At 36.7% G+C, this 27,002-nt stretch overlaps 1 protein-coding gene across 9 annotated transcripts in view; it reads right to left on the bottom strand.

The window, feature by feature from the left end:
* Diaph2 (diaphanous related formin 2) overlaps window positions 1-27,002 on the bottom strand; it is a 980,694-nt gene that overhangs the window by 878,595 nt on the left and 75,097 nt on the right. For 7 of the 9 annotated variants that reach the window (XM_060375359.1, XM_060375356.1, XM_060375358.1 and 4 more), the window contains 3 exons: window positions 26,754-26,930; window positions 16,771-16,875; window positions 12,014-12,034 (listed from right to left, as the gene is read on the bottom strand). The exons of 1 other annotated variant lie outside the window; for it this stretch is intronic. In XM_060375359.1, coding sequence (XP_060231342.1) covers window positions 12,014-12,034; window positions 16,771-16,875; window positions 26,754-26,930 — 303 coding nt within the window. The remainder of the gene's footprint in view (window positions 1-12,013; window positions 12,035-16,770; window positions 16,876-26,753; window positions 26,931-27,002) is intronic. One more of the 9 variants, XM_060375357.1, reaches the window with a different exon arrangement.

The raw sequence follows: 27,002 nt of genomic DNA, 5'->3' as shown, positions 1-27,002 counted from the left end.
CAGCATGTTCTGATCACTGTCCCAGACAGAACTGTGGGAACCACAAGATCAGAGACTGGGATTTCCAGTCAAAAAATAACCCCATGGTGCAGAAAACGATTGGGACCAACAATAGGTCACCTGGACATTCCCTGGAAAAGACCTGGGGTGCCGTGGGCACCCAGGAGCCAGCCCAGAGCCAGAGCAAGTTACCCAGACACAGAGTCTGATCTGCGTGCCTGACTCCTTGCGCCAGATAGAACTGCGGGCCCCAGGGCATCAGAGACTGAGTTTCTCTGTCGGGTGCAAACCCACAGGGAGGGGAACAGCTGGTCTGATCTCAGAGCAGTCAGCCAATACCACCACCCCAAAAAGGTCTCAGGAAAAATTACCCAGTTTCGGGAGATGCCCAGGCACCCAATCACCAGAAAGGCAGAAAGGCTGAGCCATGCAAGTCTGTGCCATGCAAGTCTATGCCTGCGGGTTCTACTCGTCATCACAAACAGAATGGCTGTCCCCAAAGCAAAGACTGGGTGTCCCTTTCAATCAGGTCCAACGCTCAGGACACCCAACTCCAGAAGACATTCTGGATTTATGCAGACTCTACGCTCTAGCCTTCTACTGCAGGCATGAGCGCCAGGCTCACCAGCCATTATTGAGTACTGCAAGGGCACTGGGGCACACAGCTGCATCCTCAGACCTACAAAAGCCAGAGCGCCATTACAGCAGCCCTCAGATACTGGTCCAAGGTTCAACCAGTTATCCTTAGCTAAACTGACAAAACTGTGGGACTCCCTGGTTCTTCAAGAGGACTGCATCCAATAATTACACCTTAAGAGCAAAACCTGCTGCTCACTACATTCAGAGCAAGATACCCAGCAGCAAGGCAGCCATCACCAGGAACTCTCCTGATGAGAGGAGAGCCTTCCTGAACACGACAGTTACCACACAGGTCCATACGTCTGAAGTGAACTGTGACAATTCCTGAGAAGCACCATCATTCAGTTGACCATAACCAAACAGCAGAGGAGTACTGCAGAACCCTGTCAAGTGGCTTCTCCACACCCACGGACCCAGCAGGCATCAGAAATTAACAGACAACACCTGAGAAAGAAAGATGGGAAGAGGCCAGCAAAAAAGCACAACCAACAAAAGGCAAAACAATATTGCATCCCCAGAACCCAGTTATCCAAGAGCAAGTAGCACTGGACACCCTAACATAAGTGAAATTCAAGAAGAGGACCTTACATCTATGCTTATGAAGAGGTTAATGGAGGAAGCAAATAAGATGCATAAAGAATTAGGGGAAGATATAATAAGACACATTATGGCCATCCATAAAAAAATACAGGAACATTCAGCCAAAGGGTTTGAGGCTTTCAGAGAGGAAAAAATTAAATAACTGAAAGAAAAAAAAAGATACAGAGGAATGTTCAAAGAAACAGATGAAGGAATTGAAGGAAAAACAGAACAGATAAATGCAGTCAGACAGGTGAGGAAATCAACAACACAGTTCAAGATCCGAAGATAGAATTGGAAAAATTAAAGAAAGCACAAATGGAGGAAATCATGAAGACAGAAAACCTAGGAAACAAAACAGTAACTACAGAGGTAAGCATAAGCAACAGATTACAAGGGATGGAAGAAAGAATCTCAGGTGTGGAAGATACAATGGAAGAAATCGATGTATCCATCAAATAAAATAATAAATCTAAAAAATTCCTGTCACAAACCATCCAAGAAATCTAAGACAATATGAGAAGACAAAACCTAAGAAAAACAGGAATAGAGGAAAAAGAAGATACCCTCCTCCAAGGCCCAGAAAATATTTTCAACAAAATCATTGAAGAAAATATCCCCAACTTAAATGGGTGGCCTATAAGAATACAAGAAGCCTACAGAACACCTAATAAATTATACCACAAAAGAAAATCCTCACATCACATAATAATCAAAACAGTAAGTATAAAATTACTAAAAGCTCCAAGGAAAAAGGGCAAGTGACATATAATGGCAAACCCATCAGAATGGCACCTGACTTCTCAACAGAAACTATGAAATCCAGAAGAGTCTGGACACATATCATGCAGACCCTAAAAAAACACAGATGTCAGCCTAGGCAACTGTACCCAGCAAAACTCTCAGTCCTCATAGATAGAGAAAACAAGATATTCAACGACAAAAACAAATTTCAAAAATACCTACACACAAATCCAGAGTTACAGATGACACTAGAAGGAAAAATACAACCCAAGAAAACTAACTAATTTGAAGAAAATACAGGAAATAAAAAAAAAAAACCTTACTACAGCAAAACAAAAATAGCCAAACACACAAACACACTACTATAGCCAACATCACTATCATAGGATCTAACAACCACTGATCATTAATCTCCCTCAACATCAATGGACTCAATTCTCCAATAAAAAGACACAGACTAACAGAATGGATGCGTAAACAAGACCCAACAATATGTTGCATACAATAAACACACCTAAATCACAAAGATAGATAATACCTGGGAGTAAAGGGCAAGAAGATGGTTTTCCAAGCAAATGGACCCAAGAAGCAAGCAGGAGTAGCCATTCTAATACCTGATAAAATAGACTTCCAACCAAAATTAATCAAAAGAGATGGGGAAGGACACTTCATACTCATCAAGGAAAAATTCCACCAGGAAGAAATCACAATCCTGAACATCTATGCCCAAATACAAGGGCACCCACATTTGTGAAAGAAACATTGATAAAACTTAAACCACACATAGATCCCCACACACAAATAGTGGGAGACTTCAACACCCCACTCTCAACAAAGGACAGGTCAACTAAACAGAAATTAAACAAAGAAACAATAACTCAGACAGAGGTCATGAATCAAATAAACCTTACAGACATCTACAGAACCTTTCACCCAAACACAAAAGAACTTACCTTCTTCTCAGCACCTCATGGAACCTTCTCCAAAATAAACCATATAGTTGGTCACAAAGCAAGACTCAACAGATACAAGGAGATTGAAATAATCCCTTGTATCCTATCTGATCACCATAGACTAAAGCTGGACCTCAATGAGAAAAATTTCAAAAGGCCTACACACACATGGAAACTGGACAGCTTGCTACTAAATGACAGCTGGGTCAGAGAAGAAATAAAGAAATTAAAGACTTCCTAGAATTCAATGAAAATGAAGGCACAACATACCCAAACTTATGGGACACAATGAAAGCAGTGCTAAGAGGAAAGTTTATAGCACTAAGTGCCTTCAAGAAGAAAGACTAGAGGAAAAATGAGATTCCCACATCGAAGGGCCAGAAAATATTTTCAAAAAATTCATAGAAGACAATTGCCTCAATTTAAAGGACAGGACTATACGCATATAAGAGGCCTAGAGAACACCTAACAGATTAGACTAGAAATAAAAATTCTCCTACCACACAATAACCAAAATGCAAAATACACAGAACAACAACAACAAAAAAGCTACAAGGGAAAAAGGCCAAGTAACATAATAGCAAACCCATCAGAATCACAACTGAAAAAAAAAAAAAAAAAAAGAATCACAACTGACTTCTCAACAGACTATGAAAGCCAGAAGGGCCTGGATGGATTTCATTAAGACCCTAAGAGAACACAGATGTCAGCCCAGACTATTATACCCAGAAAAACACTCAAACATCATACACGGAGAACACAAGATACTCAAGAACAAAACCCATTTAAAGAAATCAAACCTTACAGAGCATACTAGAAGGAAAAATATTACCTGGGAAGGCTAACTACACTCAGGAAAACACAGGAAATAACTAACCTCACTACAGAAAAACTAAAATTAGAAAAGCATTCAAACACACTACTACAACCAACATCAAAATAAAAGGATCTACCAGTGACTGGTCATTAATATCTCTTAACATCAATGGAAACAACTCTCCAATAAAAGAGACAGACTAACAAAATGGATGCATAAACAGGACCCAACATTCTGCTCCATACAGGAAACACCCCACAGTCACAAAGAAACACATTACCTAAGAGTAAAGAGCTGGAAGATGGTTTACAAAGCAAACATAACCAAGAGGCAAGCAGAAGTAGCCATTCTAATATCTCCTAAAATAGACTTTGGACAAAAATTAATCAAAAGTGATGAGAAGGTTATTTCTTACTCATCAAAGGAAAATTCCACAAAGAAGACATCTCAATTCAGCACATCTATGCCACAAATACTAGGGCACCCACATTTGTAAAAGAAACATTAATAAAACTTAAACCACACATAAATTACCGTGGTGTGACTCTGACCAAACAAGTCAAAGATCTGTATGAAAAAAAAAAAAATTCAAGACTATGAAGAAAGAAGTAGAAGAAGATATTACAAGATAGAAAAATCTCCCATGCTCATGGATTAACATAGTGAAAATGGCTATCCTACCAAAAGCAATCAACAGATTTAATGCAATTTCCATCAAACTGCCAACACACTTTCTTAGAAATCTTAAAAGAACAATTCCCAATTTCATATGGAAAAACAAAATCAGAGAATAGCTAAAACAATCATCTACAACAGAAGATCTTCGGAAGGTATCTCTATCTCTGATCTCAGGCTGTACTACAGAAGAAAAACTGCACGGTACTGGCATAGAAACATACATGTGGATCAATGGAATGAATCAAAGATCCAAATATTAAGCCATACACCTGTGGATACTTGATTTTTGACAAAGAAGCTAAAATCATACAACAGAAAAAAAAAAAAAGATAGCATCTTCAACAAATGGAGTTAGTCTAACGGGATATCTACATGTAGAAAAATGCAAGTAAACCCATACTTATCACACTACACAAAACTAAACTCCAAGTGGATCAAAGACTTCAACGTAAAACCATATACATGTTAGAAGAAAAATGGAGAAGAGCCTTGACCTCATTTACAGAGGAAACAACTTCGTGATCAGAATACCAATAGCTCAGGCTCTAACATCAACAATCAATAAATGGCACCTCATGAAACTGAAAAGCTTCTGTAAAGCAGAGGACACAGTCATCAGGAAAAAAAAAAAAAAAAGACAACCTATAGACTGGGAAAAGGTCTTCACCAATCCTAAATCTGACCGAGGCCTAATATCCAGAATATATAAAGAACTCAAAAAGTTAAAAAGCAACAAACTAAGTAATCCAATTTTAAAATGGGGGGCGCGAAAGCATTGCCCATGTGGCACGCTGGGGTTGGCTACCCAGAGGCTATTTAAGCTGTGGTGCTGGCTTTCCCCAGGGTCAGATGATTGTTCAAGGTTCCTGAATAAACTGCATTGAAAAAAACAAACAAACAAAAAAAAAAACAAACAAAAACACAGAGAATTCTCAACAGAGGGATATCAAGTGATAGAGGAACACTTAAAGAAATGTTCCATGTCCTTAGTCATTAGGGAAATGCAAATAATAACAAACCTGACATTCCATGTAACACCTATCAGAATGCCTAAGATGAAAAACTAAAAGGATGATGCATTTTGGAGATGTTGCAGAGAAAGGGAAACCTTCCTCAATTGCTGGTGAAAATGTAACCTTGTAAAAACACTTGGGAAATCAATCTGGCACTTTCTCAGAAAATTAAGAAGAGTGCTACCTCAAGATCCTGCTATACAATTCCTACACATTCCCTCCATTGCTGGTGGGAGTGCAAACTTGCACAACCACTTTGGAAATCATTCTGTTCCTTTCTCAGAAAATTGGAAATAGCATTACCTCAAGATCCAGTTACACCACTCCTGGACATATACCCGAAAAATATCATACCACTTAACAAGAATTTGTTTAACTATGCTCATAGCAGCTTTATTTGTAATTGTCAGAATCTAGAAACAGCCTAGATCTCTCTCAACAGAGGGATGGATAAAGAAATTGTGGTACATTTCCACAATAGAATGCTACTCAGATGTTAAAAACAAGGAAATCATGAAATTTGCAGGCAAATGGATGTGGAACTAGAAAGAACATGCTGAGTAATGTAACTCAGAAACATAAAGACATCATGGTATACAATCACTTATAAGCAGCTATTAGCTGTACAATATAGGATAACCATACTGAAATCTACAGACCTAAAGAATCTAAACACTAAGGAGGACCTTAGGGAAGATACCTAAATCTCATTCAGAATAGCAAATGGGATAGACACCAGAAAGAGTGGAAGAGAGGAAACAGGATGGGAGCCTACTATAGAGTATCCTCTGAAAGGCTCTACCCTACAGGGGATTAAAGCAGATTCTGAGATTCTCGGACCAACTTTGGGCAAAGCACAAGGAGTCTTATGGAATCAGGGGGCAACAGAAGAACACAGAGATGACTGGAGCCCCACAAGGAGACCAACAAAGCTAAAAATTCTGAGTCCAGGTTATTCTGCAGAAACTGATGAACCAACCAAAGACTATGCATGGAGAGGACCTAGACCCCTTCTCAGATGAAGTCTATTGGCAGCTCAGTCTCCATGTGGGTCCCTGAGTAAAGAGAGCAAGGGCTTCCATTGTCATGAACTTGGTTGCCTACTCTTCTATCACTCAACCCTGGTGATGAGGCCTTGCCAGGCCATAGAGGTAGAGAATCCAGGTAGTCCTGATAAGACTTCATAAGCTATGGGCAGATGGCAATGGTGGAGAACTCCTGTTTTCAGTGAAGTAGGGGAAAGGGATAGGAAGGAAGAGGGAGTGAGGGTAGTACTGGGAGGAGTTGAGGGAGGGTGCTTCAATCAGGATATATAATGAATTATATATATAAAATCTGTCCTATGGACAGAAAGACAAACCCAAACAATGACAGAGGTTTATTTCTCAAGTATATAAATTACTCTAAAGTAAAATAGAAATGTCGTTCTAAAAAGTCCTTTGGGATTTGGTAATAGAAATTACCAAACTGGAAGGAACGACATGTTTTTTGTTTGTTTTTTATTTTTTATTATTAGTTACATTTTATTAACTCTGTATCCCAGCTGTATCCCGCTCCCTCATTCCCTCCCAATCCTTCTCTCCCTCATCTCCTCCCTGCCCCTTTCCAAGTCCACTGATTAGGGAGTACCTCCTCCCCTTTCATCTGACCCTGTTTTATCAGGTATCTTTAGGACTGGCTGTAAAGTCCTCCTCTGTGGCCTAGCAGGACTTCTCCTCCCTTGGAGGGTGGGGAGGTCAAAGAGCCTGACATAGAGTAAGGAACAACATGTTAAAAAGAAAGAGCTACAGGTATTCTGGTAAGGTATCAGGTGGAGATAGAAGGTGGTTTAGGGAATCAAAATTAAGAAAGACTTCATACAAAATCTGTGAAGTGAATATGGTCAGAATATTCACAAAGCCAAGATCCATATGACCTGGAGATGAAGTGTAATTCTTTCCTAATAATGGACAGCTTTCAGGCTTGCTCTTTAAAGTAAAATTTATAAATATGAAAAATGAAATACAACAGTAATGTTTAAAAAAATTACTAGAGAAACAAAAGGGAAAAGGCCATGCAAACCTACTTCCTTATATATTCCATGTTTCTAAGTTCACTTTCTCTCCAGAACTCATTTTTTAACATTAAAATCTCTAAGTAACCACAGCATTTATTATTATTATTATTATTATTATTTGTGAACTCGACTACCGTAGGCAGCTCTATGAAATTTCAACCTACCAATTTTACTAGCAAAAAAATTCCTCCCACCTATTGAAGATTAATGAGTCCATGACACATAAGCCCTTTTGTAGATATTTTTTAACTGGGGTGATTTTATACATTGTTTGTTCATCTCTTTCACTGCAAAATAAAATAAGTACAAAAAGATTTCCATAATGTATCCTGCCTACCTCTAAATTAAACCTTCCTCCTTTCCTGTAGAAGGGATTTCTATAGTGTATTTTCTTTGATGCATAACTTGTCAATTCAATTGGGAGAAGCAGATGAGATATCAGAAAATGTCTAAGAAACAAGTTATACTCTGATTCTATACATGGCACTTATAACATTGGCTTTTAAAACACACTGGAACCCATGCACACTTGTTAGTCTTTCACTTTGCAATACTAACAATATAGCCTCTTTGGGCCCTCTCTGTGTTCTATACACCTATCTTTTGTCATGTCTTCTTCCCCTTTAGACCCAGTTTCTTGAAAGCAAAAGCTGTATTGATTGGCAAAAGAAGACAAATAAGAGTTGTATTCTAAAATGTGAAAGACATGTTGCTATGAGATAGAAGGAGTTACCGAGGACAGCTTCTCCAGCAACATGAAAGTTAATAAAAATGAATACATAGGTACTTGTGGGACCAGCAAAGAAGAGAAAAGTGTTCTAGTTTAAAGCTAGTGTATATTTGATTTATAAGGACTCAAGAAAAGTGTCTTTAGGTACTGTCAAGTGTATAGATAAAGGCATGAAGACAGCTAAAGATGACTTTTTTACAGGAATCATAAGATCAGAGAGATGGCTTAGTAGGTAAAGTTACTGGCCTCAACCCTGACAACCTGATTTAAATCCTTACGGTAGAAGGAAATAACTGACTTGTGCAAGATGTCCTCTGACTTATACACATATGCCCTGACATGTACATGTACACATATAAATCAATGTAATATTTTAAGGAAGAAGAGATGAGATTACAAAGGAAATTGGGAGCTATTTGAAGCTTTTAAGGAGGAAAGTAACATGTTCTGAAAACATATTCAACACCTCCCAAGGAGAGAGAGGAAAGGAGGTAAAAGAAGATAATCTTAACAGCATTAAACACATTCTCTATGCTAAACACATCATTTCCCTATAACTTTAAAGATGTTTCATATTCTATTCTCCAAATAATTGATACATACTAAAGGAACAAAAGTAATTACGGGGGAGATCCAAGATGGTGGCAAACAGCACACACCATATCTGAGAGGCACAGGATCCAAAACTCTGAAATAGGTGAGTAGAGGAGCAACTGAAGCCAGAACATCCACGTTGAGGCTTCCCGGGCAGGAGGGACAAACCCATGAGCAGAGACCATTTGGATCCAGGTCACATGCAGACTTCTACAGAGACCACGAGCAGTAAATATTCATTACCTCTGCACTTCCCCTTAACCCAAGCATGGGCATCCCTCTCTCCTCAGCTGAGGAATACCTACTGCTCCAAACACTGACCCCCCCCCCCCCCGCTCACTAACTGAAACATCAGAGGCAGACCTCCCAGTTCCACAGCAGCTGACTGATGTAAGGGCCTCCCAGGTCTGCTGGCTGCTATACAGGCTTCCCAGGACCTCCAAGCAGGTAACTGTACAAGTCCCCCAGTTCTGCTGCAATGGCGGGTGGTTGTAAGGGCCTCTCAGAGGGCTGCTGTAGGAGTCTCCCAGGTCTGCAGGCTACTGTACAGGTTAACCATGGCCTCCCAGCAGGCAGCTGTACCAGCTTCCCAGGTCTGCCACACCCATGCTCCCTGATTGAGACAACAGAAGTGGCTAATAAAGTAAGGGTCTCCCTGCCCAGCAGACAAACAGTGGAAACCACTAAGCTTACAGATCTCCTGCACTCTCAATAGAGAACAGGGGGAACCCCTGTGCTTTCTAATTAGTCATGCTAGCAAGTGAGTGTGCTTTCAAGTGAGTGCATGCAGAACCCCAGAGCCAGGTTGCATGTACACTATCAGCCAGACATAGGATACCTCCCAACAAAATACCCACTGTGGGCAACATAGGGATTCTTGGGACAGTGTTCTCAGTATTGAAGCTCCTGTTATCTGGATCTACCAGCTGAGTCCAGGCAAACAATTCCTGGAGCCCAGACAGATCTGAATACCAGGAGGACAAGCCCATAGGCCACTGAGGTACTCAGGACACCTGCACATGCACAATATACCCATGAACAATGCCAGCACCCACTCCCCCTCCTGGGCTTAAGCCCCACATTCAAGGCATCTTCCAGCTCTAGCACCCTTTCCTTCAAGGCACACTTCCACCCTCACACCAGCTCTTGCTCTCCCGCACTTCTGAACATGCACCTGCTACCTTCCTCCCTTAACTACAGCTGAAACACCAACATCCGTTCTCAAACCAGTGGACCTCACTCATCTTCCTGAAGAATACTCCAGAAACCAGGGAAATGCAAATCAAAACAACAATGAGATTTCACCTTTCACCCATCAGAATGACTAAGTTCAAAATCTCAAGTGACAACACATGCTGGTGAGGATATGGAGAAAGGGGAACCCTCCCCCATTACTGGTGGGAATTTAAACTGGTACAACCTGGAAATCAATCTGGCACTTTCTCAAACAATTAGGAATGGTGCTTCCTCAAGATTCAGCTATACCACTCCTAGGCATATACCCAAAATATGCTCAAGTACAATATAAGGACATTTGTTCAACCATGTTTGAAGCAGCTTTATTCATAACAGCCAGTATCTGGAAACAACACAGATGTCCCTCAACGAAGGAATGGATACAGAAATTGTAGTACATTTACACAATGGAATGCTACTCAACAATTAAAAACAAGGAAATCATAAAATTGGCAGGCAAATGATGAGAACTAGAAAAGATCATCCTGATTGTGATATCCCAGAAGCAGAGAGACACACATGGTATATACTCACTTATAAGTAGATATTAGACATAAAATATAGGATAAGCAAACTAAAATGTGTACATGTAAAAAGCTAGCAAAAAGGAGGATCCTGAATAGAATAATCAGTCCTCACTCAGAAAAGCAAATGGGTCGAACACTGGAAGAGGGAGAAAACTGAACAAGAGCCTACCATGGAGGGCCACTGAAAGAGTCTACCCAGCAAGGTATGAAAGCAGATGCTGAGGCTCACAGCCGAACTTTGGGCAGAGTGCAGGGAATCTTATAAAAGATGGGGGAGATAGAAAGACCTGGAGAGGACAGGAGCTCTGCAAGGAGAAAAAGAGAACCAAGAAATCTGGGCACAGGGGTCTTTTCTGAGACTGATACTTCAACCAAGGACCACTCATGAAGATAACCTGGAGCCCCTGCACAGATGTAGCCTATGGCATTTCAGTGTCCAAGGGGTTCCCTAGTAATGGGAACTGGGACTGTCTCTGACATGACCTGATTGGCCTGCCCTTTGATCACCACTCCCTGAGGGGAGAGAAGCCTTACCAGGCCACAGAGGAAGACAATGCAGCCACTCCTCATGAGACCTGATAGACTAGGTTCAGAAGGAAGTGGAGGAGGACCTCCCCTATCAGTGGACTGGGGGAGGGGCATGGGTGGAGAAGAGGGAGGGAGGGTAGGATTAGGAGGGGAAGACAGCAGGAGCTACAGGTGGGAAACAAAGTAAATAAACTGTAATTAATAAAAATTTAAAAAATAAAATAAATTTAATAAAAGAAAAGAAGAAAGTATTACAAACAACTCTGAATTACAATGCATGCAATGTCTGGCTTGCTACATGGGTCTCTTTTAAGTGCAATAACTTAAGTGTAAAATCTTTAAGTGGTAGTTCATAAAGAACTTTAAAACATAAGTTGATGACTTCAACTGATCCACATAATATCTAAAGTCTAGGGAAAAATTACACCCCAAAATTCAGAGCCAATTCAAACCATCCAACAAAAAACAGGTCTTCCGGTCTCCTAACTGTATAGCCTCAGTTACTTTCATTTATATATGACACCATAATAAAAGAAAAACTTCATAATAATAATTTGTGTAAACAAAAGTATAATGCTTTAGGAACACACCACCCCCATCCTGAGAAAGTGACATAAAGCACACAATTTCATCTGTGTTATCTAAATTGACACAGGTGTAATTACCAAGGGATGGGGTGAAGATAAAAAAATACACTTCTAAGAAAACCTGGACATATTCTAGTTCTAAACCTTACTACAAAAATGTAAGAAACTACTTAACATGACAAAATTTTAATCACTTGATCTCAATATTCATCTTAACACTCTGAAGAATATACAGTAAATGAAAAACCAAACCTTAAATATTGCATGCAAAAATTTTAAATCCACAAAACACAAATACAGTGCTAAGGGTAAAACATATCTTTTGTACTTACCGTAACTTTACTTCCAACTATCTGCATGAAGTTGTCAACAGAGAATGGTTATGGTGTGAAAAAAACAAAAACAAAAACAAAAACAAACAGCAATAATATTAGTAATCAGAAGTGTTCAGAGAAGTTATGTGCTTAATAAATTAGTGACTGGCCTACTCTATTAACACATTTAATGCTTCAGATCTTGATGTTAAAACAAAATACCAATATTAATGGGTGCCACATTTCAAAATCTATATTCTAAAGAATAGAGAGAAACAATAATTGTGATTTGGATATTTTTAAATCTGCATTCTAATAGGTTTTTCATCTACTACAAACTAAATATTAAATGGAACTGTAATATACACTTAGAAATTTTTCCTGTAGACAAGCCCTCAAAGAAATTATCAGGAGAAATTTTTTCCAAATATTGCTTTTGTTTTCTTTCCTAGCTAGGGTAAGCATACAGTTGAAGTAAGTTATTTTTAAAATACAAATGTTGCATTTAAAGTCATGTATCATGTTCAGAGGTAAACTTTCATTTAAAGCTGTAACATTTTATATTGTTATAAATTTAAAATGTGCAACCTTGTTTTAACTTAAACCTTTAAATTATAAGACAAATTCATTATTATCCTTTTCTAAATCATGTGTTCCAAGTATGAAATCACTTTTATATATCATGTGAGAACAAACAATGTACTATAAAAATGCTTATATTAATACCAAAGAAAGAGTTCAGAAATTTCCAGAGATAAGACAATTTCTGAAAGGCAGGATTCTGTTTAAAAATCTCAACATAAACATAATCTATGCCAAAATCCAAATATAAGTCAAACCACTGTTATCCAATTCCCACAAATGAGTATCAAGCAGGGTACCAAAAAGAGCTAATTCACCATTGAACACCATTCATCTGATAACAGTTATTATCAAGATGTGTTGTATTTTTCAGCTAGTGCTTTTCAAACAAATATCAAATTTAACTGAATGCCCACTAGGCTAAGTAAGATACCATAAGATACAAAAAGATAATGGCAGCTTTCAATTAAATGATTACAGAGGAATCCATGTCTCCAAAAAGAGAAGCAAGTGTCTTAAAAATTCATTCAACACACTGTTTACAAGTAACAATTATTTAGACAAACAAAAGTTTCTCTAGTACTACAACTATCGGTCTTCTGAAATGAAAGATATGCTATTGACCTAAATTATTTCAGCCCACCAAATAAGACAGAGGTTATATCTGTCCCTTGTTTCGTTAGTACAACATGAGACCAAAAAGAAAAATAAAACAAGTCTCTGTCTTAAGATAGGTTGGTAGTCCATGAAACAACTAAAATGTGACCCATTGAAGGCCTGCTTAATGATTCATTTTGATTGCAATATTATTTCATTTAACTAAAGCGCATACAGACATATATTAGATTGATTAGTAAAGAGAAGCAAAAAGAAAATGATTTGGTCATATCTAAGCTCAACTCTTTCACCATATCCAACACATGGATGAAAAGGACCAAGGAAAAATATCTGATGATGGCAAAATGTAGTAACAATAAATGCATACATACATACTGACATGTATTCTACAACTTTCAATTACTTCTTATATTGGTTAAGTCCACAAATCTATAGAAATAGTTGTGTACTGCAAGATTGTCTCTAAAACACCAGGAGCACAGTGTGCCTCTTGTATTATGAATCAGGGGGCTAGCTGTAACAATACTATTACAGCCTGTTTTTGATTTCTGTAATAGCACTTTGAAACTATAAAACCTTCTTTGTTATTTGTAACTAAATAATCCACACATGCCAATTCCCTTAGGTCAGGTCTAGCACCACACCTCCTATAATAACATGCATTTGGCTCCCAGAGTAATGAATGCAAACAAGGTTCTCCACATACCTATTTAAAGTTCACTCATCACCGAGTTACTTAATCTACTATTCCTTTAGTATTCACACAAGTATCTATTATTGAATAATGTATATTAATACATTAAGTGTGTGGAGAAGACCAAACAGTAGTTTTACAACATCAACTTGTGGTTACCTTAATCTGATAGTAACTGTAACAAAATTAATGATGCAAAACTGGACTTGTTAGTCTTAGAAACAAGTTCTGACATAAATTTGTGTATTGCTTCATCATCTTTTAACAGTGTTTCCCAGGAACGTAATGGCTATTTCCCACTGAGCTCACTTTTTCATTGTTTACCTTCCATATAAAAGAACAAATGCAGTTAAAGGAGAAAACAAAATTTACACTAAAATTTAACTATAGTCCTCCCATATCTTACATGTGACTATGGAACATTCTTCCACTTTAAAATTGGTTTTACTTTCAGATGAGAACACTGATTACCTACGAAGCCTTTATATAACATGATAGGTACTATCATATCAGCATTAAATGAGGAAACATCTTTACTGAGTATATCAATATAATGAAAAAGAAAAAAAAAGTACAAGTCAGGCTAAGCATATTTATCACCTACTGAAAGCCAGACAGCAGGGCAGGACCCTAAACTTCATATAGTCCAACAGCCACAAAATCAGTGATAATTAGTGCAAAACTGACTGTCATGATGATGAACAGGTAAAAGCATTGTTTTGTACTGAATATTGTTATTCAGTGAATGGCATCCCTTTTATCTTTAAAAGGAAATTATATAAACAATTTTCATTATTTTAATGATAAAAAATAGTACTAATTAATGTCTCTCCAAGGTGAGAAAACTTCAAAACATGCTTGTCAGCCTCCATCAAAATATTTCACTCATGAAAAAAATAATAGACAAAAAAACAAAAGCACACAAAAATCTCTAATCTTGGAAGCCTTATGAAAGAAGACCTAACAGGTATAATGAATGAGTCAAATAAGAGCCATCTAAACAGTAGAACTAATGTTGCAGCTACTTAAAAAGGGAAAAATTTGATGTCTTAAAAGAAATACTCCATTTCTATCATTTGAACAAAGCAGTTAAAATAAGCTCCTAGCTAGCCACTTTCCTTTCTCCATAGATCTCTACTTCCCCCTCTTTCTCCAGTGCTAGAGATGAAATCTAAAGCTTTAATAGGTTAGGCAGGTGCACTTACTGCTAAGCTTCAGCCTCAGCCAAATATTCTTTCATCTCTATATGAAAATGAACATAAGATTTGAAAGTGGACATAGTTTTCATCAGTTGAAGAGAACAGAGTATGATTTAAAATTAAAATATGTTGTACATAGATAATAAGTAATTATCCAAAGGTCAAGGAATGAGAACATCATATAATCTTCATTATAGTTTGTTTCACTTACTCAAACAACACCAACACATAAGCCAGAGATACTAACAAATCCCATCATTAAAACATCACATGATTAGTCATATATTATCTCTACTTTGTACTAAAATCTAGTTATATAGATTTGCTGGTAAAGTTGCCTTTAGGCATTTGAAAAACAACACTGAATGCCTTGCACTTCCTAAAGCTTCTTATTGGGAACAATGACTTGAGTGAAAAAATGAGAAGAGATTCATCAGAATTTCAGAGTAAAAGCCCTAATTCTATTGAAAATGATTCTCATGGCAAATTTCACTTATCGCTTGAAACATGTTTCTACCTTTGGATACCAGAACCAAATTAAAAAACATGCTGTCATTCTGCTCTGCTCTGGCAGAGCTGTAATGCATTATGTTTAAATAGCTCAGCACTCTGATTTAGCTTGCCTAAAGTACAAGATAGAATCAATACAATTGTAAAATTGAGTAGTTGCTACTAGATTTAGTGTACTAAAAAGTATGAATGAAATAGCCAAATGTTAGAATACACTTTTATAGTAAAGAATGTTTTCTTCAGTATTCAATGGTTTAATACTTTGTGTTAAATGCATGTATATTAATATCAATATATAATATACTCATATACCTACATATAAATTATATATGTATATGTATAAATATATGTATATACACAGATACATATGGTGATTTTATGAAATCTGGCCATGTAAAGCTCTTTTCAGAAATACAAAATATAGGTTTTGTCAGATCAAAATTAACTTTTTTTCCTACAAAAATTAATTCAAACCTGAAGGCTACTTTTCAAAGAATATTAGAACCATAATAACAAGTATTTTAAATCTATTAAAACAAAAAGAAATCTATCATAGCAATAAGGTTTTTTTGTTGACAAATTCTTTCAATGAATTCATACATTTAGGTTTTGAAATTCATACAAACTTGACTAAAGGTCTTGGTGTGTGCTTTCTTTTACATTAAGGTGAGCTTTACCACATCTATTATGAGGCAGCTTACACAGTTTTCATTCAAAACAAAACCAAATATGAGTAACATTCCAAAAAATTACATGCTTCAATGCAAACTTAATTAAAGGTAGCTGTTCTGTTTTCTCACTTATAGTCTGAAAATTTCATGTAACAATCTATATAGTAAATGAATACTAGTAAAACACTGCCAAGTTTTATTAAGTGCATAAAACCTTTGCACTCAAATTCAATGAATTTCGTCAAGAGACTTCCATATTGATCTTGTGTTTATAATAATGGATCTCTCCTGTCTAATGAATAGTTCAGTACTGAGATAGATATGCAAAATACGTGAAAGTGCATATAGATAGATACATAGATGCATAGATACATAGATATCGTTCCCTAAATTGGTAATATGAGTACACTGAGGAAGGAATTTAAAGAGCTACGTTTTTTTTAAATTTCAAGCAAACAGCTAACCTCATTCTGTTGGTGCCTGGAAAGTGTTCTTACTTACAGATTTGGCAGTAGCAGAAATATATTGGACAACCATCTCACGCTTGGTAGAAAAATCCTTGTTTCGCAAAGGAGCCTTCTTTTCTTCATTAAGATTCATATCCTCCTGTTAGAAAGAACATTTACTGTGAGAATGGATGAATTACTAATTAAGTGCTTCAAAAGTGATTAATGTAATTAATATTTAACAACAAATTTATTTTTTGGATAATTCACTATTAACAATTGAGATATCATAATTTTGTATATATTTCACACGTATTTGTGATTTATAATTTACCTAGCTAAAAAAAAAATATTTTTAGGCTATAAAACACTTCGGTGGTTTAAAACAGATAAATAATATAATGTCCTGGAAAAGATATTCATTTACCTCTATAGCAAACACACACACACACACACTCACATGCAGACATGCACACACATAATTACTCTTTGACCCATGCTCCCAAGGACCACTGTTATCCATGAAAACCAATATAACAAACAAATTTAACAGGATATGCATACACATATACATATGCACTAAAGAAAAAGTTTCTGAAAGTTGCCATATATTATAAAGAAAAAAAAGAAATATAGCTGAATATATATAGTTCAGTATTGTGCTTGATATTCTAATGCATATTCAAAATATATAAAAGTACATATATATAATTTCCTAAAGTAGTGATATGAGTGCACTGATGCAAGAACTTAAAGAACTGAAGTTTTTTCTAACTTTTTTTATTGATTGATTGGCTGCATTTATTCCCTTTGTATCCCAGCTTGTAGCTCCCTCCATCTATTCCCATTCCCACCCACCCTCTCTACCCCTATACCCCTTCCCTATTCCACTGATAGGGAGGTCCTTCTCCCCTTCTATCTGACCCTACCCTATCAAGTCTCATCAGGACTGGCTGCATCACCTTCCTCTGTGGCCTGGCAAGGCTGCACCCCCCAGGGAGAGATGATCAAAGAGTTGACCACTGAGTTCATGTCAGAGACAGACCCTGTTCCCTTTACTAGGGAACCCACTTGGAAACTGAGCAGACCATGGGCTTCACGTGAGCAGGGAGTCTAGGTTCTCTTCATATATGGTACTTGGTTATAGTCTTGCCTCTGCAGGGGCCCCTGGGCCCAGGCATTTTGGCTCTGTTGGTATCTTTGTAGAGTTCTTGTCCTTTCTAGGTCTTTCTATCTCCTTCTTCTTCCATTAGGTTTCCTGCACAGAGACTCATAGCCAAACTTTGGACAGAGTGCAGGTTTTTTTAACTTTCAGAGGAACAGCTAAGCTTATTTTGTTAGTGAATGAAAAACGACCCTACTTATGGATTTGTAATTTTTGTTCATACATATATATGTAAAACCTGTATCAACTATACAAATGCTTCATTGTGATACTTCACGCATGTATAAAATAGACTTTACCATGTTATCCTTCCTCTGCCATTTCTTATCCCTAAGTCAGTTCTTGTGAATCCCTTTACTCCTACCAAATATTCCCCTCCTACTAGTTCAGCTGGCAGAGAACTCCCTCACTACCTCCCCATCTGTGAGCACCTTATTTATTGCTAAGTTTTTTTTCCTTATAGAACTGGACATGAAATATATACAGAAAAATATTAATACTATATTAAAGTTGAAAGATTGTGTACCTTTTATGCCTTTTTTTAATTTTTCATCAATTACACTTTATTCATTCTGCATCCCCCCATAAGCCCCTCCCTCCTCCCCTCCCAGTCCCACCCTCCCTCCTCCCTCTGCTTGCATGCCACTCCCCAAGTCCACTGATAAGGGAGGTCCTCTCCTTTCTGATCTTAGTCTATCAGTTCACATCAAAAGTGGCTGCATTGTCCTCTACTATGGCCTGGTAAGGCTGCACCCCCCCCAGAGGAAGGTGATCAAAGAGCAGGCCAGTCAGATTATGTCAGAGGCAGTCCCTCTTCACATTACTATGTAACCCAATTGGACTCTGAACTGCCCTGGGCTACATCTGTGCAGGGGTTCTGGGTTATCTCCATGAATAGTCCTTGGTTGGAGTATGAGTCTCTGGGAAGTTCCCTGTGTTCAAATTTTCTTGTTCTGTTGCTCTCCTTGTGGAGACCCTGTCCTCTCCAGCTCTTACTATTTCCCAGTTCTTACCTAAAATTCCGTTCACCTGCCCAACAGTTGCCCATCAGGCTCAGCATCTGCTTTGATAGTCTGAAGGGGCTTTCTCAGACAACTAGGAATAGCGCTTCCTCAAGATCCAGCCATACCACTACTGGGCATATATCCAAAAGAGGCTCAAGTACACAAAAAGGACATTTGCTCAACCATGTTTGTAGCAGCTTTATTTGTAATAGCCAGAAGCTGGAAACAACCCAGATGCCCCTCAACTGAAGAATGGATGCAGAAATTGTGGTACATCTACACAATGGAATATTATTCAGCAATGAAAAATAAGGAAATCATGAAATTTGCAGGTAAATGGTGGGATCTGGAAAGGATCATCCTGAGTGAGTTGTCCCAGAAGCAAAAAGACACACATGGTATATACTCACTCATATAGACATACAACATAGGACAAACCCACTAAAACCTGTGCATCTAAAGAAACTAAGCAAGAGAGAGGACCCTAACTAAAATGTCCAATCCCTATCCGGAAAGGCAAAGAGGATAAACATCAGAAGAAGAAGAAAACAGGAAACAACCTAGGAACCTACCACAGAGGGCCTCTGAAAGCCTTTTATGCCTTTTTTAATTCTAAAATTGGAATCACCTATTTACTGGATATATAATAATAATATACTTCCAGAACTGTGCTAGACTGTTAAGACTGTAAAGTTGAGAAACTGCTTTTATATTCAAATTAAATGCTATTATTTATGAAGCAATGCCTGACCCTTAGTAAATGCTTAGTAAATGCTACATAAGTTTGTTGACTAAACAAACATGAATAATTCATTATCTAAAAGGTTCTAATAATTTTAATGGAGATATGTATAAGATCCTTTGAAAACAGGATATATGATAAGGTCAGTAAAGATTTAGCCTGGATTTGAGTTATAAAGAATGAGAGAAACCTAACAGCAAGGAGACTACTTAAAATATTCCAGTGGTCAACTGTCATTTTTGGCTGCCTGATGTAATTTAAACATGCTTTCTGCAGTTTAATGTATCCTCACATTGTCAGTTTCACTTAAAAAAAAATGAGTAGATAAAAACTGCATTTGTCTACTTCCCTTACATATAATCTAATTATAGACATGTGGCTTAGTCTATACCAATAAAATACTGTTATAAAAGGTATAGACTCAGAAATAAACTATATGAATGAACAGGCCTTGAACATGCCATCCACATTGCTGGTATGTGGGGTGGGAGTGTGTGGTGGAGCAACAGAGATGATATAGATAAGCAATTGATGGCAGCAGCCACATATTTTTTTACTTAGACCAATTGGTTCTAGAGGGGCAACAGCTCCTTAATCAGACTATATTTAACTACCTGGCTGTGCAAGCAATTCCTATAATGCCATCTGGAGCCCATTATTGAAACTCTCCTGATTGAAGAGCAAACTAAAATATTTTAATACTTAATCTACATTTAAAAATCAAGAATAAGTATTATTATTCTCATGCTCAGAAATGTCAGATACTAAAGCATTTAAGCAAATATTGTTAAGTGTCAAACTAAAAAGGATGGTAGCTAGACTGAGGAAAATAAATTTAAGAACCATGCAAATATTTTTTGAAGTCTGCATTTTCTCAGGCTAAAATATCCATACCAGCTACAATTTATGTTCAGATAACATCTATCTCTCCCACTTTCAAATATTTCGAGGTTTCTCTTTCATCTTGAAATTGGATTTTATGATTTGGTGACTGTTAAATGTAATATGTTTTCATACTTTCCTACTATTTTGTACATGATGCTGTTCTCTCTGCCACTTCTCGATCTGTGAGAGGCTGCCTCCCACTAAATCCACATCCAACCAATTCATACACTTTAAAACAATGCTCATCTAACTAAGCTTTATACAAGAGTTTCTACCATTCAGAAATGAAAACTCATCCTGTTCTTCCATATTAAACTTATTTATATTAATACCCTGTCCTAGAACTATCTCCATAAAACTCTAAAGTACTGGTTCTCAATCTTCCCAATGCTAAGAAAATTTAATAAATTGCCTCATGTTATGGTAATCCCAAACCACAATGTTATTTTCACTGTTACTTCAAAAATATAATTTTGCTACTGTTATGAATGATAATATAAATATCTCAAATGCAGGATATCTGATACACAACTCCCAATCAGAACCCAAAGGTTGAGAAACACTGTTCTAAGATAACTGAAGGCAAGAATTTAGCTCTATAATCCTTGCAAAAAAAGACACTGGTCCCTGGAATACAGAGAACACATACTGAATAATTTTTGAGCCTTGATTCTTGCTTTTATGGAGCAAAACTTTGGAAACTTAAAGTTTTCAATTTAAATTTTTATTTTTTATGTTAATTACAGTTTATTCACTTGTATCCCAGCTGTAGCTCTCTCCCTCTTCCCCCCCCAATCCCACCCTTCCTCCCTCATATCCTCCCATGCCCCTCTCCAAGTCTACTGATAGGGGAGGTCCTCCTTCCTTTCCATCTAATCTTAGCCTATCAGGTCTCATCAGGACTGATTGCATTGTCTTGCTCTGTGGCCTGGCAAGGATGCTCCCCACTCAGGGAGAGGTGATCAAAGAGCCAGCCACTGAGTTCACGTCAGAGACAGTCCCTGTTCCCCTTACTAGGGTACCCACTTGGAGACTGAGCTGCCATGGGTTACATCTGAGCTGTGGTTCTAGGTTATCTCCATGCAAGGTCCTTGGTTGGAGTATCAGTCTCAGAAAAGAGTCCTGTGCCCAGATTTCTTGGTTCTGTTGGTCTCCTTGTGGAGCTCCTGTCCCCTCCAGGTTTTTCTATCCCTCCTTCTTTCATAAGATTCCCTGCACTCTGCCCAAATTTTGACTGTGAGCCTCAGCATCTGCTTTGATACAGTGCTAGGTAGAGTCTTTCAGAGGCCCACTGTCCTGTTTCCTGTTTTCTCCTTCTTCCAGTGTCCATCTCATTTGCCTTTCTGAGTGAGGATTAATCATCTTACCCAGGGTACTCCTTCTTGCTTAGCTTCTTTGGGCATACAGATTTTAGTATATTTAACCTATATTATATGTCTAATACCATGTGTGTCTTTCTGTTTCTGGGATACCACACTCAGGATGATCTAGATCCCACCATTTGCCTTTCTTTAAATACTGTAAGTTACCTTAGAATCATCACCAGTTTTTTCACTTATGAAATGGCTGCCTATTTTGGTGAGGAATGGGTCCCATTACATATGAACAGAAGAGTTTATAATGACTCATTTCATTTTTACTGAAATAAAAAACATACCACTAGTTATGCAGCTGATACTTCCAAATCATTAACTCCAGCTTTATAATAAATAACAAAAGCAAATATAACTATACTTATAACTCAGTATTTAAACAACATAACTGAATATGAAACTACTTTAAACCGAGTTCTTTCAATAGAAAATAAGGCAAAGACAATTTTAAGCATATTTCATTCTTGTTTAATGTATCCACAATATATGAGGAATGTATTAAAAAATGATGAAGTCTAAATAATTAACCAAACTTAAAATACTTTTCAATTAAGTTATAATTGTAAACCACATTTTTTTCATGTTTTCACATCTCATACAGTTATCTCTTTCTAGACACATTCTTTTACTTCGTCAAATATTATCTGATTTGTTCTTGGTTTTATTTCATTCATTTACTTATTTTGGTATTGGGGCTTGAACCCAAAGCCTCAAACAATTTCAGCACATGCTACAACACTGGCTTATATCTATAACCCCAACACTGTATCACTAAAGTAATTAAGGAGAAACTATATAAGAATAATCAGATGAGAATCTTAGAAGGAGTAACAGCTGAATATTATTTCATTGAAACATTCATTCTTTCTCATCACTCTGTTTTACTCTCTTTCCTCTACCTCTAAGCTAGGGAGATATGCACCTTTAAGAAAAAGGATTTAATAGCACCCTAATACCTAAAATACACTACTATCAACAATGAATATAATTATATTTAATTCTTTATGTTTTAAAATTAGTAGTTTATGTTTATATATATATATAATTTATGCATTTATATTTATTAATTAAATTAATTATTTTCAAGGTTGTTTAGCTGGTTGGTAAGTTTGAGTTTGGTTGTATTCTCTTTTGATTCAAGATTGATAGAGTCCTCCTTGGAGCCATAGGTTAAAATGATACATGAAGTGGCTTAACTGAGCAGTGGGATATTTGCAACGAATATTTATTCACCTTCTGTGTACCTCAAGTTAATGCTAGGTATATTTACTGGTTATTTTATCTGGTTTTAACCAAATAAGCACTCAAAAAAATGGAAATAGAATTCTAAGTGATTCCTATAAAGACAACATATTGAGGATAACAGGATAATACAAATAATGCAAGCAGAAGGGAATAAGAAAAGGGGTGACTATTATATCTCTTATTTGTAACTCTGGGTCTTTCATTCATTATCACATAGTAAAAATGACAAAAATCTGGCTCTAATGAGCTGTCTCCACAAGATGGAAATGATTAAAGTAATCATTTGAAATATGCTTACATATTAATCATGCTGATGACCCTCATTTTATGTGTACACTACATTTTAAAATATTAGACAATGGGAGTAAAAATCCTCCTCAAATAAGGAGGTTATTTACATTCTACCAGCCATAGCATGAAGATAGAGATTTCAGTTTTATTAACAATAATTAGAATCACATAATCTCAATCCTGTATCTCAGTGAGAGTATATAAACTTAATGATACATGTTTATGAGCCTATTTAGAATTTTCTTTAATAGCAAGAAACAAAAGGCCCCCGCAGCATCTAGGAAACACTTTATAGAAGACAATGAAGTAATACATGTAAAACAAAACAAAATTTTAAAAAAATGTCTTCTGTGTCAGCAAACAATGGGAGAAGACACTTAGAAATCATTGCAAAAAATGTGCTAAAGCAGGTATTAGGAAAAAGACTTGAGTGTCAGAGATTCACCATATAGCTAGATTAATACGGCTGTTTTATAAAATAGCTAATAGTATTATTGGCTAGATTGTTTCAATACAGATAGATAGATAATTTTTCTTTGAGCCTGAATAGAACAATTTAACTATTTTTTTAACAGTTTGAAAATACTGCCAAAATAAACAGTAGTTAATAAGATACTTTCTAAAAATACCAGTAACATGAAGAATATCACAAACTTACATGTGGAAAAGTCAAACAGCCATTGCAGGAAGTATTTTAAACCACAGTGCACACTGAGGTGTTATCTTAGACCTATAAACCTTGCATTCTAGAAGATGCAGAGGGTCAGTCTCAGGTACATGATGAGTTCCCAACTAGTCTACGCTATAGAACAAGACTATCTCAAAATCACATGAAAAACAAATACAATAAAATATTTATATAATTTTGACATGAGTTAGGAAGCAAATATGAAAATATTTTCTCCCGAATCATACTAAGCAATGTAAGCTAGTACCAGAATGACCAATACAAAATCAAAATAAAAAGGAGGACATAACAATAGACACTGAGGAAATCCAAACAAACATTACTTCTTACTACAAAAGCCCATATGACACAAAATTTGAAAATGAAATGGACAATTTTCTTGATAGATAAGATTTACCAAAATTAAATCAAGATCAGGTAAATAAATTAAATAGTCCTAAATCCCGCAAGGGTATAGAAGCAGTCATCAAAAGTTTCCCATCCAAAAAATTCCAGGGCCAGATGTTTTCAGCGCAGAATTCTACCAGTCCTTCAAAGAGGAGCTAAATCCAAATCTCTTTAAACTATTCCACAAAAGAGAAACACAAGGAATATTACCAACCTCATTCAATGAGGCCATGCCTTGATACCTAAACCACACAAAGACCCAACAAAAAAAAAAGAGAACTTCAGACCTGTCTTATGACCATTGTTACAAATACACTCAATAAAATACTCGCAAAACAATTCCAAGAAAACATACAAAAGATCATCCACAATAACCAAGTAGGCTTCATCAGAGATATACATGGGTGGTTCAAAATACATAAGTCCATAAATGCAATCCACCATATAAAAAAACTGAAAGAAAAAAAAATAAACACATGATCATATCCCTAGAGGCCGAAAAAAACATTGGACAAAATCCAACACCCAGTCAGGTTTTAAGACACGTACATAAACATAGTAAAGGAAATATACAGTAAGCCTACAGCCAAGCCTACAACATCAACCTACATGGCAAGAAACTAAGAACAATAACACTGAAATCAGGGACAAGGCAAGGCTGCCCACTCTTTCCAAATCTCTTCAACATAGTACTTGAAGTCTTAGCTAGAGCTATAAGACAACTAAAGGAGTTCAAGGGGATATAAATTGGAAAGGAAGAAGTCAAAGAATCACTATTTGCAGATGATAGGATATTATACATGAGACCCCCCCCAAAAATTCAACCAGAGAACTCCTTCAGTTGACAAACACCTTCAGCAAAGTGGCTGGATACAAAATTAACTCAAAAAAATCAGTAGCCCTCCTGTATATGAAAGACAACAGGGCTGTGAAAGAAATTAGGGAAACAACATCCTTCACAGTAGCCACCATTAACATTAAGTACCTTGGTGCAACTCTAACCAAATAGGTGAAAGACCTGTATGAAAAAAACTTCAAGTCTCTGAAGAAAGAAATTTGAAGAAGATATCAGAAGATGGAAAGATCTCCTGTGCTCATTGATTGGTAGGACTAACATACTGAAAATGGCCATTGTGCCAAAAGCAATCTACAGATTCAATGCAATTCCCATCAAAATACCAATACAATTCTTTACAGACATTGAAAGAAAAATTCTCAACTTCATATGGAGAAACAAGAAACCCAGAATTTCCAAAAATATCCTGTACAACAACAGATCATCTGGAGGACCTCTGAAAGACTCTACCTAACAATGTATCAAAGCAGATGCTGAGCCTCATAACCAAATCTTTGGTAGAGTGCAGAGAATCATATGATAAAAGGGAGAGTTAGTATGAATGGGAGAGGACAGGAGTGCCACAAGGACTGAATTCTTTATATAAAATATATGGGACTGGAGAGATGGCTCAGTGATTGAGAGCACTATGTGCTCTTCCAAAGAATCCGGGTTCAATTCCAAACAACCACATAGCAGCTTACAACTGTCTGTAATACCCATTCCAAGGGATCTGATACCGTTACACTAATGCACATAAAATAAGAATGCTAAATTAACAAACCATGTTTTGGGATCTCTAAAAGAGATCTCTTCAAGTTCACCAATTTGAGATGCTCAATGTTTCATTTCTCCCCTTTTCAGAAAAAAAAATGTGTTGAATAATCCATGTTATATTTATTATTTTAGAACTAATTTAGTCTGCACCAAAAATTAAAAAAATATAAGAAACATGCTACAAATGTGCATTGTATGACTTACTAATATAAAAAAAATAAATGACTTAATTCCTTGGTTGCAATTACTATTTTTTCTATTTTATTGTTCATTTTACACTCTGAGTTCCAAACTGTATTTCATTTACTGAATAGACCTTGTAGACTTAGGCGCACTTTGCTTTGGACCAGCAAGCAAACAAATTAGTTATTTGAAAAGTTGATTTGGTACGCTACAAACTACAAAATAATAAAGGACAAAAAAATAAATCTGTCACCAATTTTAGACACTGACTAAAACAGGCATTATAGCAAATAAATAAACAAACAAATCTAGATATTCTTGGAAATACTTCTGTTTTTTAACAGGGTTTAAGTCTGTCATTTATATGACATAAAAAGATCCAATAAACATCTGTATTTAAAATGCAGTGTTTTTCTGAACACACAGAGTTTAAAATGACAATGAAATTAGAGGTGGAACTCACCATCATTTTCTCAAAGAGGTCCAGAACTTCCTTTTCAGACAAATTCAGAGATCGTTCATCATATAATGGCTGAGCTGCTGGAAACTCACTCACCACGGCTTGAGAATCAATAGGATGTTGAATAAGAGGTTTTTCTTTTTTGACAGTAGATTTTCTAAAACTTGTAATTCGATCACGCTGCAAACAGAGAGGGGGAGGAAAGCACTAAGAAAAGAATCAGGAGCTATAAACATTAAGAATGAAAGCATC

The sequence above is a fragment of the Meriones unguiculatus genome, chromosome X, assembly GCF_030254825.1.
Source record: "Meriones unguiculatus strain TT.TT164.6M chromosome X, Bangor_MerUng_6.1, whole genome shotgun sequence".
NCBI lineage: Eukaryota > Metazoa > Chordata > Mammalia > Rodentia > Muridae > Meriones > Meriones unguiculatus.
The sequence above is the reverse complement of the archived record's forward strand: the minus strand, read 5'-3'. Positions and strand labels throughout refer to the sequence as shown.